This window comes from Entelurus aequoreus, linkage group LG14, assembly GCF_033978785.1.
Source record: "Entelurus aequoreus isolate RoL-2023_Sb linkage group LG14, RoL_Eaeq_v1.1, whole genome shotgun sequence".
NCBI classification, from domain to species: domain Eukaryota; kingdom Metazoa; phylum Chordata; class Actinopteri; order Syngnathiformes; family Syngnathidae; genus Entelurus; species Entelurus aequoreus.
Window position 1 is genome coordinate 58,268,461 of NC_084744.1, and position 16,943 is coordinate 58,285,403.

Consider the following 16,943-nt stretch of genomic DNA (forward strand, 5'->3'; position numbering starts at 1 on the left):
TTTTGTTTGAAGCATTAGACACCTTTTTACCTGCACACTGCCTCCCGCATATTGTTATCACGACAAACCATGTTCCCGACATCCACAAAGCAATTAGCTACCTGCTGCCACCTACTGATATGGAAGAGTATTACACGGTTACGCTGCCGAGCTCTAGACAGCACAGACACTCAACAACGGCACATTATTTGCGGATTATAATTACTGGTTTGCAAAAAATATTTTTAACCCAGTAAGGTGAAATTACACCATCTCCCACGCCACACCAGACAATATCTCACGGTACACTAGTGGTTGAAAAACACTGGTGTACATAAACCTGTGGAAGAAAAGGAATGTAGCTTTCCTACCTCTTGTTGATGAGGTAGTCCTCCAGAATGTCTAAGCAGCGCACCATTTGGGAGAAGATGAGCACTTTGTGGCCGCCAGCTTTGAGACGTGGCAGCAGCTTGTCCAGCAGGACGAGCTTGCCAGCGGACCGAATCAGGGCCTGCAAGTGGAAGTCCGGGGCCATGGGGTCGTACACCATTCGTAACTCCGCAACAATCTTCTCCTCGGCACCTGGTTAAAACAAACAAGGGATTTTGTCAACATTAAATTATCGGTTTCCTATGTAAACGCCGTCTCAGGGTTCAAATTTAGCCACGACCGCCCTTGTCACTCGCTGTAATGCCCGTGACCGCCCTTGACTTTTTACTCGTTAACGGACAAATTGTAATGTAATTGTTTGGTCGAATAAATTGATCAGACCACCCCGACGTGACTTTTTTCTTACATTTTCATCTGTTTGGAACTGGTTTTATCCGGCCCGCGAGATGAGTTTGCTAAGTATAAAAATGAGCTTAAATGTTTGAATGAAAGAAACCGCTGTTCTAAATCTGTCCACTAGATGTCACAATAGCAATTATTTGTAAAAAAACAAAAAAAACACATGATGTTTAGTGCACCAGTCGAGGAAAAGGAGCAAACTACATGAATAACATCCTGAAGTTTGATTATATTTTTTTATCTTGATAGATTGAAAATGAACACCAATGAGTTGACTGATGAACGTTATCACATAATGTATTCAGAAAATATAAATAACAACAAATAAAGATAGAATACAATTAACCGCAACATATAAGTGTAAAAAAACAACAACAACGTTATGGGTAACACTTTGGTATGGGGAGCATATTCTAAGTAACAAAGACTTAATTTAGAGTTTTTTGGACACTAGGGGAACATATTCTAAGTAACAAGGCTTAATTTAGAGTTATTTGGACACTAGGGGAACACATTCTAAGTAAAAAACACTTAATTTAGAGTTAGGGTTATGTTTTGTTATGTAAGAACAGACAATATTCATTACGTGGTATTAAAGGGAGAATCATACACAACAACTTCCTTACTTAGTACTAATAAGCAATAATTCTGAGGTTATTGAGGGAAGACTCTTAGTTAATGGCTTACTGGTTGTATAATAAGGCCATGCAGAATAAGGCATTAATAAGTACTTAATAATGACTAATTAAGAGCCAATATGTTAGTATTTTGCATGTTAATAAGCAACTAATTAATGGTGAATATGTTCCTTATACTAAAGTGTTACCACATTATCATTTGTACATTTTCAGAATGTGCGTGTTGTATTTTTAAACAAAGAAAACAATCTGAAGTTGTCTTTATTTTTAAGTTATCGTGCCGTGATTTTATCAGTCCAGCCCACTTTTCTCCATGTGGCCCCCCATCTAATATGAGCTTGACACCCCTGGTTTAAGACATCGCATAATTAACGTTCATCTGTATAAACAACATGGGCAGCCGCCATTTTTGAAGCGTGCGTCAAAGGTTAAGCGACAACGAGAACAGTGGAGTTGTTCCGAGATTTTCCAGGGACCCCATCTAGTCATAAAAATGGGGTCCCGCAGTCAATTTTCGGGGCCCCCCTCTTTTGTAAGCGTTTTGAAAACAAATGATAAATGTATGCATTATCCTGTTATATCTCACATTCTATATTGTGTTTTGAAAAAAGGTTGTCATAAACGTTAATTCGTTCGAAAAATAATACAAAAAAAAACAAATTTTTATGCATGTGTAAATGTATTCAGTTATAAACATTCATTCACTGAAGCCCCAGCCTCGAAAAAATATAATGTTTGCTTTGGTGCCCTAAAATATGAGCCCTCCTTTAAGGCAACACTTGTCTTGACCTTAAAAAGTTAAAATTCGAGGCCCGGTGTCTAGACGTGGCGTTGTGTTGTGGCGGAGATGGCTAAATGACATCATCTAATTTGCATACTTGACCATGATGCAAAACTCGTTTTGTGCAGTGGTATACGCTTGCATGTCCATCTTATACCATGCACAGGCAATAAAAGAGCATTCACAATGTATCAGGATACATTGGGGTGTATGATAGTGTAAAATACCTAATATACCACTAAACTGATGAACACATGCTTTGTTTGGTAGTGCAAAACACATCAAAAATAATAATGGTTTATATTAGGGCTGGGCGATTTATGGAATATACTCAATATATCTTGGGTTTGTCTCTGTGTAATGTAGAAAATGACTATTTCTTGAGTATTCGAGTATACGTTCTCACGCAGTTGCTTTAAGCTGCGGGCATTAAACTACAGTCGTTTATCACTTTTTCTTGTCTCTCCTTCTCACAGAGACATAAAACAAGCGCACCTTCTTACTTACGTCACATACGAGAGAGAGAGAAGGTGCGAATCTGGAAACAAATGGAGGAAGAAGAATGAATTCCCAAGAAAAACAGCAGGGGGTCCATCGTCTGGCGGTGGTTTGGCTTCAAGCGGGAAGATGTTGAACAGTAATATGTCAAGTATGCGGCAAAAGCGTTGCTACAAAAAGTAGCAGCACTGCTAATTTGTAGCATCATTTGAAAAGTCACCCGCTAGAGAATGAGGAGTGCTTGAAACTCCGCATGTCAACATCTCCGTTCGGTGCCACACCAACAAAATGCCCAAGCAACCATTTCCACATCAACAACGAATGAAACAAATAGTCAACAACAGACGGAGGTAATGTCTGCAGGAACCTACCACATAGCGAAGGACATACACTATTTGATTTCCTATTATGCAGCTCATTTTTATTTGACACTTATTGAAATATCTTGTGTGACATCATGCACAAAAGTGCACTTTATTTGTTTTAAACTATTGTAGTAGCATTCTGTACAAAAAGTGCACTTTAATTTAGTGTTGTTTTGATATGTCATCTTAGTGACATCATGCACTAATAGCTTGTTTTTTTGCACTTTCTGTTTTGGAAATGACATGAATGTTTGTGCCACTGCTTAATAACTGTTTAATAAATACACTTTTGGTAAATTGACTCAGTTGTGGTTTCCCTCTCTGCATGAAAGTTTAAAATGAGCATATATTAATGCAGTATGAACAAGAATGTTTTAATGTACACACATAGAATTATCATACTGCTGTGATTATATGCATCGAGTGTTCATTCAAGGCTAAGGCAAAATATCGTGACATGGCCTAAAAATATCAAGATATTAATAAAAGTCCATATCGCCCAGCCCTAGTTTATATCTATATAGCCCTTTTTAAGGCGCTCAATCGTTTTTACAGTGAGGACTGACAACCGATTATTCATTCACTCCACATTCACACATTTGTAGCTTGCCCTGGGGTAGACTGATGGAAACGTGGCTCTCCCACCAACACCACCAAACATTCATACACCAGTGTGAGTGAACAGTTCCATCCCTATCCCTAAAGTGCACTCAGGCCATGTGGTTGTGTGTTAAATATGGAAGACTTAAGAATGGGTTTCACTACCATTGATGAGGTAAGGGTGGTTGCAGCACTTGCGCAGCTCCATCATGGTGTTCAGCAGGTTGGGCACGTTGCTGTTACTGTTTGCTCCTAAGCTGAGAAAATTGAAGTTCCTCTCCAGAATGGCTCGGTAGTACTTCTTCTGGACATCTGTCAACTCAACCTTGAAGAAAAAGAAAAAAAAAGACTGTTTAAAATTTCAATTTGACACAGGCTGTTGCAAATGCCATAAATTCCGGACTATGAGCCCCTACTTTTTTACTACACTTTGTGTTAGAATAATTATGTGTAAGTTATCACAAAAGTTTCCGTTTTCGGAAACTTCCGGCGAGCAGACAGAAGCTGTCTTTGTTGCACCAAGCCAAAGGCGTGGAAAATTCCGCTGTGTACGATGGGAAGAGACGGGAGGGGTCATCTATTTTGATCCAAGACCTGCCAAAGCTCGATCCAGGACCAGTCCAAGCCCAAAGCATCTTTTTCTTTTGTGTTAATGTGACCGAAAACAATGGCTGTTTACATACCCCCCAATTCCTTTAGAAATAGCTGTTATGTAAACAGGGAAAGTCCAAATAAAAAGAGGTGGCGTACAATGTTTCGCCAGAGCGTGCTGGAGACTGTACAAGAGTACAGCCCAGACGTTTCTCCTCAAATTGAGCTAAATTTAATTCTGTCTCAGTTTAATTCCTTGCTTCTTGTCTCGTTTAATAGATGTCATCAGTGTTTGAACCTAACCCTTTGAGTCCTGCGGCTCATAAATCGGCGCGGGTAGTATGGATTTTCCTTCGCTGTCGACCATAATGCATCGTATGGATTCTTCATTCATCACTCCAAGCAACTTTTCTAAGTTTTACAATTCAAACTTACTAAACCGTCCCATGTGTGATGCCCGTAGGAGTGTTTTCGTGCGTATTTGCACCTGTGATGTAATGAAGCTAGTGTCGAGCTAATATGCTAACACGTTGACGAGTGCCTGTTAGTATTATTAACTTACAACATTATTTTTGTGTTTCGGTTTCTCAAATTCCTCAGTAAATTCACCAAAATGTCAATGTGGAGTTATTGAGTCCATTTAGCTGATTGGGGAGCTAGCTTCCGCAACTAGTGGGTCCATGACTATGAATTATGTTTTTACAGGTACCATTTGGAAACAATTAAGGTATGTAAATAAACATTTACAAAATCTTTGTGTGTAAATAACTAATTTCACAACGTATATATCTGCAGCTTATAAATTCCGGACTATTAGCCTCTACTTTTTTCCTACACTTTGAGTCGGCGCGGGGAGTATGGATTTTCCTTCGCTGACGACCACAATGCATCCATAGCGTTCCTACTCGTATGGATTCTTCATTAATCGCTCCAAGCAACTTTTCTAAGTTTTACAATTCAACTAAAACAATTCGTACTTACTAAACTGTCCCATGTGTGATGCCTGTAGGAGTGTTTTCGTGCGGCTAATATATGGAAACATTTTTTCCCCCCTTAGAACATTTAGTGGGTGTGGCTTGTCCGGAAAATACGGTACGTTTTTAATTATGTAAGAATTGTCTCAGCGTTTTTAAGTACATCCATCCATTTTATACATGGATTGTCCTCACAAGGGTATCAGATAAGCCACCAGTCAATCATAAGGCACACATAAGTAAACAACCGTTCAGTTTCATGTATACGGAAAGTTTACAGTCTCCAATTGACCTAAAATTACTTTTTAGGGAAAGGATGTGGGTGTGAGCCTAATGGCCCCGGTGGAACACGACTGAGAGGCTGACGTACTTGCCAAAAGGGTCACCGTGTGGCACATAAAGAACATTTATTAACCTTTAAACTAACCTCAATGATGGTCTCTTGTTTGGGTGCCAAATTCTTCTCAACGTCCTCTTTGAGCCTTCGCAACATCATTGGCTTCAATATCGCCTGCAACTTCTGAACCTGATGGGTAAAAAAAAAAAAAAAACATTCAATCACTAATAGCAATTCTCAGCCAATGTATTGCACCAATTATTCAGGGTTTCTGCTGGTTTAAGCAAATCTAATTTAATGACCTTTTTAATGAAACTTAAAACAAATGTAATGCCCATGTCCGACTGCAGATCAGTATCATACTGTATATCGTCGCAACCGTACCATTTTTGGCATAGACAAAACTGTGCGCATTTGACAATGATAATGCTGAATGGGTGAAATGTAATTGTAAGCATTTCACAATGATAATATTGAAAGGTTTATACTAACTGTGGCCAAAATTGGCACTAATGTAATCATAATATATATAAGAATAACAATTCAAAGGCCCTTTTTTAAATGCAATAAACATATTTTCATTACTGTAGTATTATTATTTATGTATTCGGAAGGTCAATAACTTAATTATCATAAATAGGGAAACAAACAGATAGAATGGACGCTCAATCTTTCAAGTGCAGTTATTCCAACATCAAGTATGTTGGAGTTCGGGTGTTGGTGGAGGGAACAGTGATAAAGTCATCTAAAATAATTTGTGCTAAAAAGGGGGCAGATAAATATAAGATTATTCTTCCATCTGCTCCTTTCTGATCATGGAAATGTATAAGAAACGAAAAACAATGAAAGTGTCAACTGTATGTGGCTTGTATATATAAAGTTAAAGTACCAATAATTGTCACACACACTAGGTGTGGCGAAATTATTCTCTGCATTTGACCCATCACCCTTTTGTGTAAGAGTCCCCAGTTACGACATTTCAGCGAAAAAAAGTTTTCCAAAAATATACATTTTCTGACATTTTTGGGTTTTATCGTGACTCCTGATAACGTTTCGAGACATCTACTACAACTACAGGACCAGTATTGTGATGCTGAAGCAAGTCCGTTTTTTTTAATGTTTGTGTAAGGGTCCCCCCCCCCTTACGACATTTTATCGAAAAAGTTTTCCAACAATATGCATTTTCTGCCATTTTCGGGTTCTGTCTGGACTCCTGATGAGGTTTCGAGACATCTCCTACAACTACAGCACCAGTATTGTGCTGCTGAAGCAAGTCCGTTTTTTTTTTAATTTTTGTGTAAGGGTCCCATCTTACTACATTTTAGCGAAAACATTTTTTTTTTTAAATGCATTTTTTGCCATTTTCGGGTTTTATCGGGACTCCTGATAACGTTTCGAGACATCTCCTACAACTACAGCACCAGTATTGTGCTGCTGAAGTAAGTCCGTTTTTTTTAATGTTTGTGTAAGGGTCCACCCTTACGACATTTTAGCGAGAAAAAGTTTTCCAACAATATGCATTTTCTGCCATTTTCGGGTTCTGTCTGGACTCCTGATGAGGTTTTGAGTAATCTCCTACAACTACAGCTCCAGTATTGTGCTGCTGAAGCAAGTCCGTTTTTTTTTTATTTTTGTGTAAGGGTCCCATCTTACTACATACATTTTAGCGAGAAAAAAAAAAATTTAAATGCATTTTTTTGCCATTTTCGGGTTTTATCGGGACTCCTGATGAGGTTTCGAGACATCTCCTACAACTACAGCACCAGTATTGTGCTGCTGAAGCAAGTCCGTTTTTTTTGTATTTTTGGCCTACAATAGTACGACATCGTTAATGCCTGTGGACATCATATTTAATGCTTTCAATGCCATTAAGGCCCTAATTTGACCTGCAGAAACCCTGTCATTTAAACAAGTTGGCATGTCGGATTGAGCCAAGATGATCATATTTTGTACCTGCTCCTCTGTTTTGAGGTCTCCAAAATCTCTGAGGAATTCGATCTCGGATGAGAATTGGGCAGGCTCCAGGAAATGAAGCAAACTGAAGAGTTCCTCCACGGTGTTCTGCAGGGGAGTGCCGGTCAACAACACTTTGTGTTCCTGGGGAAACAACAACCAGTCAAAGAGACCAAAGCAAGATTGGCTAGGGTGGACTAACCAGGTCCAACATCTTCAAGCTGTCCAACAGCTTGCAGTTGCGATTCTTCAGGCGATGAGCCTCATCGATGATCACGCAACGCCAGGAGATCTCCCTCAACTCGGGACAGTCGGACAGTATCATCTCAAAAGTAGTGATGAGGGCATCGAACTTGTACGCGCCTGGGATTAAATGTTCCTGTGCGTAGAATGAAGACCAGTTAGAAACGTGCAGTGAAATTCTGGTTAGCCAGGGCCGAGGGATGAGGCTACCTTGTCGTCTTTGCTGTACATCTCGTACTGTTGGATCATCTGCCTGCTGGCTAAGCTGCCGTGGTACACGATGGCGTTCATGTCGGTCCATGTGGAGAACTCCCGCTCCCAGTTTGTGATGGTAGAAAGGGGTGCGATGACGAGGAAGGGGCCTTGGAGCCCAGCAGCGTAAATCTCAGACAGGAGTGCGATGGACTGGATGGTCTTCCCGAGACCCATCTCGTCTGCCAGGATGCAGTTTTGCCTGAAGCCAGAGAAAGACAAAACTTAAAACGTGGCGGTCCTTACCTTTTCTTCAGTAGAATCTCGCTTGAGGACACTGACAAATTGGAGTGGAACGACGACTCAAGCTACCGTGTTCTTGACTGCCCAAACCCTGAGCCCAGGCCGTCCAAAGTGCGGCCCCCAGCTAATTGCTCCAAAGCATTCACACACATGGCTTTCTACACCAAAAACATATTTTTCTCCAGATTTTGGCGCGATCTACCATTGACATTTTTCACCCGATTCAAACCGTTCCAACTTCAAACTGTTCAGCCTATTCGGGAATCGCGGGCTTTCCCTTGACAAATTCCAAAAATTCCCAGATTTCCAGGTTTTCCGGGGACATTTTCCCCACTCAAAATGAATCGGCCATTTAACAAACTTCCATCATTTCCACATTTTTCAACCGATTCAAGCCATTCCACCTTCAACACATTACACCATCCTGGAAATTTAAACTACATTTTTTCCTAAATTCCAAAAAATTCCCAGATTTCCAGGTTTTCCAAAGCCTTATTTCCACCTTTTTTTCTGGCGACTACCGTATTTTCCGCACCATAAGGCGCCCCGTGTTATTAGCCGCACGTTTAATGAACGGAATATTTCAAAACTTTGTTTACCTATTAGCCGCACCTACGCTACGCTAAAGGTAATGTCAACAAAACAGTCAGATAGGTCAGTCAAACTTTAATAATATATTACAAACCAGCGTTATAACAACTCTGTTCACTCCCAAAATGTAATGTACAAATGTGCAATCACAAAAATAGTAACACTCAAAATAGTGCAGAGCAATAGCAACATCAATAACTCAACGTTGCTCATACGTTAGTGTCACACAACACACAAAATAAACATTTAAAGCTCACTTTCTGAAGTTATTACTCATCCACAAATCCCTCGAATTATTCTTCTTCGGTGTGCTTCACTTGTTTTTTGACACCATCGATGATGTGGACGCGCATGCAGTCGTAGATCAACAGGAACGGCGCTGCGTGAAAAAAGTCACCCGGTGTCTTCGCGTAAACGTCTATCAACCACTCGCTCATCTTTTCTTCATCCATCCATCCCTTCGAGATAGCTTTTATGATGACGCCGGCTGGAAAGTTCTCTTTTGGCAAGGTCTTCCTTTTGAATATCACCGTGGGTGGAACTTTCTGGCCGTTAGCATGGCAAGCTAGAACCACAGTAGGACGACTTCTCATTCCCTGTGGTGCGAATATTCACCGTACGTGTTCCCGTTGTATCCACAGTGCGGTTCACATGAATATCAAAAGTCAGTGGAACCTTGTACGCGTGTCTCTTAGTAGGAGACATTTTGTTGTCTTTACAGAAACACACAAATGAAATGAAAGGTAATATCCGCGCGCTTCTTCTTCTACGGGGGCGGGTGCTCACCTTGGCGGTTGCTTACAGTAGAAGAAGAAGCGCTTCCTCTTCTATGGGGGCGGTTGCTTACCGTAGAAGAACAAGCGCTTCCTCTTTTACGGAGAAAAAAGATGGCGGCTGTTTACCGTAGTTGCGAGACCTAAACTTTATGAAAATAAATATGAATATTAATCCATATGTAAGGCGCACCGGGTTATTAGCCGCACTGTCTGCTTTTGAGAAAAATTGTGGTTTTTAGGTGCGGCTTATGGTGCGGAAAATACGGTACTACTCCCACATTTTTCAACACATTTCAACCGTTCCACTGTCAAATCATTCCTTTTAATCAGGACAAAAAAACGAAGTTGTTTTTTGAACTGGAAAAATTCCCAGTTTTCCCGAAATTCCCAAATTTTGGGGAAATTCCCATTGAAATCAATGGGACATTCTTCAATGTTCCACAACTCCCACATTTTTCATCTGATTCAAACTGTTCCATTTTCAAAATATTCAGCCTGTTTGGGATTTGTGTGCACTACTTCCATCTAACCATCCATTTTCTACCCCTTGTCCCTTTTGGGGTTGCTGGGGGTGCTGGAGTCTATCACAACTGCAACAATTTAAAAAAATGTCCAGGATTACAGTTCAACTTGAGCATTGGAGCATTCACACATATGGTTTTCTACACCAAAAACATATTTTTCTCCAGATTTTGGCGCTCTCTACCTTTCACATTTTTCACCCGATTCAAACCGTTCCAACTTCAAACTGTTCAGCCTATTCGGGAATCGCGGGCTTTCCCTTGACACATTCCAAAAATTCCCAGAATTCCAGGTTTTCCGGGGACATTTTTCCCACTCAAAATGAATTGGCCATTTTTCAAACTTCCACCATGTCCACATTTTTCAACCGATTCAAGCCATTCCACCTTCAACACATTCCACCATCCTGGAAATTTAAACGAATTTTTTTCCAAGTTCAAAAAAATTCCAGGATTTTCCGGAATCCCTGGTTTTCCAAAGCCCTATTTCCCCCTTTTTTTCTGGCGACTACTCCTTCCACATTTTTCAACCCACTTCGACCGTTCCACCATCAAATCATTCCTTTTAATCAGGATAAAAAAACGAAGTTGTTTTTTGAACTGGAAAAATTCCCGGTTTTCCCGAAATTCTGCAATACCATTTTCTCAATTCAACGTGTTACTACTTTAACATTTCTAGACCGATTTGAAAAATTCCAACACCAGCCATTTCAACTCATTCAGACCATTGAAGTTTGTTTTTTTACCATTTTCAAAAAAATTCCCCGCTTTTCCCGAAATTCCCAAATTTTTGTGAAATTCCCATTGAAGTCAATGGGACATTCTTCAATGTTCCACAACTCCCACATTTTTCATCTGATTCAAACTGTTCAGCTGATTGGAGACCTAGTTTCCGCAGCTAGTGGGTCCATGACGATGACTTCTGTTTTGTGTAATCATCCGTTTTACTGCCGCGTTACAGACACCATTTGGAAACAATTATGGTATGTAAATAATAATTTACAAAATATTTCTGTGTAACTCATTTCAAAACATACATCTGCAGCTTATGCGGCTAAAATATGTAAAATATTAGTGGGTGAGGCTTATATACTGGCATGCTCTATACCAGTGGTCCCCAACCTTTTTGTAGCTGCGGACCGGTCAACACTATATATGGTATTTTTATTTTTTTTATATTTTTTTTGTCATAAGGAAATACAATCATGTGTATTTACGGACTGTATCCCTGCAGACTGTATTGATCTATATTGATATATAATGTAGGAAGCAGAAATATTAATAACAATAATAATAGTGACATGCTAATTCTTATTTTTACACTTTTTTCCCCCAAATTCCATTTTATGTTATACTCTTCTGACACCCCCAGATGGCAGTATAAGTGTCCACATAAGCACATAAGACCCCAATTCAGTAGTGTACACAATTTTGGAAATAAGAGCTAAAAGGTGCTGTCCACGCATGTGGCCACTAAGGCCTTTAGAGTATGATTTAACTCATCATGTGACTGGGTCTGATACATACCTGTTGTACCAGTTGAAGAGCAGCCAGTTGACACCCTCCAGTTGATACTCTCTAAGTACGTTCCCATTCTTGTACTCTTTGGTCTCCTCCAACTTCTTCCAGGAGCCAGCCGGCGGTCGGGTCTGCGGAAGAGGAGAGCGTGAACAAACTTAAGCATGCTAAACTTTTTTAATATAAATGTACACTTCTATTTCCACAGCCATACACCTTAGAGCAAGGGTCACCAACCTTTTTGAAACCAAGAGCTACTTCTTGGGTACTGATTAATGCGAAGGGCTACCAGTTTGATACACACTTAAATAAATTGCCAGAAATAGCCAATTTGCTCAATTTACCTTTAACTCTATGTTATTATTAATAATTAATGATATTTACACTTAATTGAATGGTTTAAAAGAGGAGAAAACACGAAAAAAAATGACAATTACATTTTGAAACATAGCTTATCTTCAATTTCGACTCTTTAAAATTCAAAATACAACCGAAAAAAAGAAGAGAAAAACTAGCTAATTCGAATCTTTTTGAAAAAAATTAAAAAAATAATTTATGGAACATCATTAGTAATTTTTCCTGATTAAGATTAATTTTAGAATTTTGATGACATGTTTTAAATAGGTTAAAATCCAATCTGCACTTTGTTAGAATATATAACAAATTGGATGAAGCTATATTTCTAACAAAGACAAATCATTATTTCTTCTAGATTTTCCAGAACAAAAATAAAAAATAAAAAAAAAGACTTTGAAATAAGATTTAAATTTGATTCTACAGAAATTTATAGATTTGCCAGAATAATTGTTTTTAATTTTAATCATAATAAGTTTGAAGAAATATTTCACAAATATTCTTTGTCGAAAAAACAGAAGCTAAAATGAAGAATTAAATTAAAATACATTTATTATTCTTTACAATAAAAAAAAAAAAATTACTTGAACATTGATTTAAATTGTCAGGAAAGAAGAGGAAGGAATTTAAAAGGTAAAAAGGTATATGTGTTTAAAAATCCTAAAATCATTTTTAAGGTTGTATTTTTTCTGTAAAATTGTCTTTCTAAAAGTTATAAGAAACAAAGTAAAAAAATAAATGAATTTATTTAAACAAGTGAAGACCAAGTCTTTAAAATATTTTCTTGGATTTTCAAATTCTATTTGAGTTTTGTCTCTCTTAGAATGAAAAATGTCGAGCAAAGCGAGACCAGCTTGCTAGTAAATAAATACAATTTAAAAAATAGAGGCAGCTCACTGGTAAGTGCCGCTATTTGAGCTATTTTTAGAACAGGCCAGCGGGCTACTCATCTGGTCCTTACGGGCTACCTGGTGCCCGCGGGCACCGCGTTGGTGACCCCTGCCTTAGAGTTATAACTTGGTACAGTCGTGATCAAAAGTTGACATACACTTGTAAAGAACATCATGTCATGGCTGTCTTGAGTTTCCAATCATTTCTACAACTCTTATTTTTTTGTGATAGAGTGATTGGAGCACATACTTGTTGGTCACAAAAAACAATTTGTGACCAACAAGTTTGCTTCTTTTATGAATTCTAGCTAAATCAGGCCAGAATGAAGGTTTTAGAATGGCCTTCCCAACGTGTGGACAATGCTGAAGAAACAAGTCCATGTCAGAAAACCAACACATTTAGCTGAACCGCACCAAGAGGAGTGGTCAAAATACAATTTCTCAATTAAAAATGTTACTACTTCAACATTTCTAGACCGATTTGAAAAATTCCAACACCAACCAGTGTAACCATTATAACTCAGAACATTCACATTTTTTTACATTTTCAAAAAAATTCCCAAATTTCCATCAAATTCCCATTGTGATGAACTGGAAATTTTTCAAAGTTCCACAATTCCCACATTTTTCATCCAATTCAAACTGTTCCAACTTCAAAATATTCAGCCTGTTCAAAATTGTGTGCTGGCCTTCAACAACTTAAAAAAAAAAATCCCGGTTTTCCAAGAATTCCCAGTTTTTAGAGACATAATCCCCATTCAAAATGAATTGGCCATTTTTAAACCGATTCAAACCATTCCACCGTCAACATATTCCGCTCATCCTGGACATTTAAACTATCATTTTTCCAAGTTAAAAAAAATTCCAGGAATTCCCGTCTTTTTCAAACCCTTTTTTCTGTTGACTAACTTCTTCCACATTTTCAACACACTTCAACCGTTCCACCTCTAAATCAGGACAAAAATGAAGTTGTTTTTTGAACCGGAAAAATTCAAGGTTTTTCCCAAATTTCCAGGAATTCCATTATACCATTTCTCAATTAAAAATGTTACTACTTCAACATTTCTCGACCGATTTGAAAAATTCCAACACCAACCATTTAGAACATTCACATTTTTTAAACATTTTCAAAAATATTCCCACTTTTACCAAATTTCCATCAAATTCCCAATGAAATGAACGGGACATTTTTCAAAGTTCCACAATTCCCACATTTTTCATCCAATTCAAACTGTTTCAACTTCAAAATCTTCAGCCTGTTCAAAATTGTGTGCTCTCCAACAATTTCTAAAAATTCCCGGTTTTCCATGAATTCCCAGTTTTCAGGGACATTATCCCCATTCAAAATGAATTGGCCATTTTTAAACCGGTTCAAACCATTCCACTCATCCTGGACATTCAAACTGTAATTTTTCCAAGTTCAAAAAAATTCCAGGAATTCCCAGGATTCACGTTTTTTCAAAACCCTACTTCTTCCACATTTTTCAACACACTTCAACCGTTCCACCTCTAAATCAGGACAAAAATGAAGTTGTTTTTTGAACCGGAAAAATTCAAGGTTTTCCCAAAATTCCAGGAATTCCATTATACCATTTCTCAATTAAAAATGTTACTACTTCAACATTTCTCGACCGATTTAAAAAATTCCAACACCAACCATTTAGAACATTCACATTTTTTAAACATTTTCAAAAATATTCCCACTTTTCCCAAATTTCCATCAAATTCCCAATGAAATGAACGGGACATTTTTCAAAGTTCCACAATTCCCACATTTTTCATCCAATTCAAGCTGTTCCATCTTCAAAATCTTCAGCCTGTTCAAAATTGTGTGCTCTCCAACAATTTCTAAAAATTCCCGGTTTTCCATGAATTCCCAGTTTTCAGGGACATTATCCCCATTCAAAATGAATTGGCCATTTTTAAACCGGTTCAAACCATTCCACTCATCCTGGACATTCAAACTGTCATTTTTCCAAGTTCAAAAAAATTCCAGGAATTCCCAGGATTCACGTTTTTTCAAAACCCTACTTCTTCCACATTTTTCAACACACTTCAACCGTTCCACCTCTTAATCAGGACAAAAATGATGTTTTTCGAACTGGAAAAATTCCTGGTTTTCCCAAATTTCTAGGAATTCCATTATACCATTTCTCAATTAAAAATGTTACTACTTCAACATTTCTCGACCGATTTGAAAAATTCCAACACCAACCATTTAGAACATTCACATTTTTTAAACATTTTCAAAAATATTCCCGCCATCAGTGTTTGAATGTGTGTGTGTGAATGGGTGAATGTGGAAATAGTGTCAAAGCGCTTTGAGTTCCTTAAAAAGGTAGATAAGCGCTATACAAGTACAACCCATTTACCATTTACCATTTCCATCAAATTCCCATTGTAATGAACTGGACATTTTTGAAAGTTACACAATTCCCACATTTTTCGTCCGATTAAAACTGTTCCGACCTCAAACTATTCAGTCTGTTCAAAATTGTGTGCTGTCCTTCAACAATTGAAAAAAAAAAATCCCGGTTTTCCAATAATTTCCAGTTTTCAGGGACATTATCACAATTCATAATGAATTGTCCATTTTTTAAACTTCCACAATTTGCACACTTTTCAACCGATTCAAACCATTCCACCTTCAACACATTCCACTCATCCAACTAACACTTTCCCAAGTACCAAAACAAATTCAGTTTTTCCCGGATATTTAAACTCTTCAACATTCCAACTATTCTTACATTCATACTACATTCTGTCAGCATTTCACTTCAACTTCAGCATTGGCGCATTCACACCTCATCTAGTTCAATATTAAAAGTCAACAGTTAAACAGGATATTTAATATTACTTAATTGATTCCATACCACTTGGATTCTTACCGTTCTCTTGAGACGGGGTTGCCGGTTTAGGAGTTTACGGAACTCTTCCACCTTTCCCTCGTCCACGTCCTCCTTCAGCTCCCATGTGGCGTCTTCGTAAGGCAGGGAGCACCACTTCACCAAGTAGTACACCACAGGCTGGAGGGAACACGGGATGTTACTTGGCACACATAGGAGTCTCTTTTCGGTGCAGTTTCTTCTACCTCGCCGTTGTCTTTGTCTACACTGTGCGACTCGTCCAGGATCCTGTCCGCTTCCACGTAGTCCGGGTTGAAGAGCTCCTCCTCCTGCCAAATGCCATCTCAATGTAACTTCAGCAGAACGGGTTGCGACTCAAGCTGCCGCACCCAAGTGTCCCCCCCCTCTCACCTCCTGGAAGATATGCCTCATCTGCGCATGTTTGGTCTTGAACCTTTTGATCTTTTGATGGATCCTCTTGTCCTTCTCCAGCTGCTCCAAGCTGGCCCATTCACAGTGCAAGTATGAACTGGGAACAAGAAGGTGAGCATGAGTGAGTCGATTCCAGTCACATTCAAGTGTCAATAAACCACATTGGCCCAAACCGGATACAAAATTAAATTCAATAATTACGGAATCCTAAGTAAATTATTATTTGATTAAAGTACCGTATTTTCCGGACTATAAGGCGCACTTAAAATCCTTTAATTTAAAAAAAAAAAAGGACAGCGTGCCTTATAACCTGGTGCGCCTAATGTACGGCATAATGCTGGGTGTGCTTACCCACCTTGAAGCTATTATATTTGCCATTTTATTTGGCCCTCGAAAGCCTGGAAATAATATGTATCAATAAAGTACTGTAACTTTTCTTACTAAATATATCCTTTCTTTCTATTTTGGGAGAAAAAAATATGTACTCCATGTAGTCTCAAATTATGTTAACTTATATATTGTCTAATTATGCAAAACTACACTACCGTTCAAAAGTTTGGGGTCACCCAAACAATTTTGTGCAACAGCCTTCATTTCTAAGAACAAGAATAGACTGTCGAGTTTCAGATGAAAGTTCTCTTTTTCTGGCCATTTTGAGTGTTTAATTTACCCCACAAATGTGATGCTCCAGAAACTCAATCTGCTCAAAGGAAGGTCAGTTTTGTAGCTTCTGTAACGAGCTAAAGTGTTTTCAGATGTGTGAACATGATTG

At 38.4% G+C, this 16,943-nt stretch overlaps 1 protein-coding gene across 6 annotated transcripts in view; it reads right to left on the reverse strand.

Moving 5' to 3' along the window:
• The window catches only part of LOC133665117 (chromodomain-helicase-DNA-binding protein 8-like), a 106,674-nt gene that overhangs the window by 39,601 nt on the left and 50,130 nt on the right, over positions 1-16,943 (reverse strand). For all 6 annotated transcript variants that reach the window (XM_062070337.1, XM_062070336.1, XM_062070335.1 and 3 more), the window contains 10 exons: positions 16,151-16,268; positions 15,985-16,068; positions 15,782-15,919; positions 11,659-11,780; positions 7,959-8,202; positions 7,708-7,884; positions 7,506-7,649; positions 5,643-5,741; positions 3,816-3,975; positions 351-561 (listed from right to left, as the gene is read on the reverse strand). In XM_062070337.1, the coding sequence (XP_061926321.1) occupies positions 351-561; positions 3,816-3,975; positions 5,643-5,741; positions 7,506-7,649; positions 7,708-7,884; positions 7,959-8,202; positions 11,659-11,780; positions 15,782-15,919; positions 15,985-16,068; positions 16,151-16,268 (1,497 nt within the window). The remainder of the gene's footprint in view (positions 1-350; positions 562-3,815; positions 3,976-5,642; positions 5,742-7,505; positions 7,650-7,707; positions 7,885-7,958; positions 8,203-11,658; positions 11,781-15,781; positions 15,920-15,984; positions 16,069-16,150; positions 16,269-16,943) is intronic.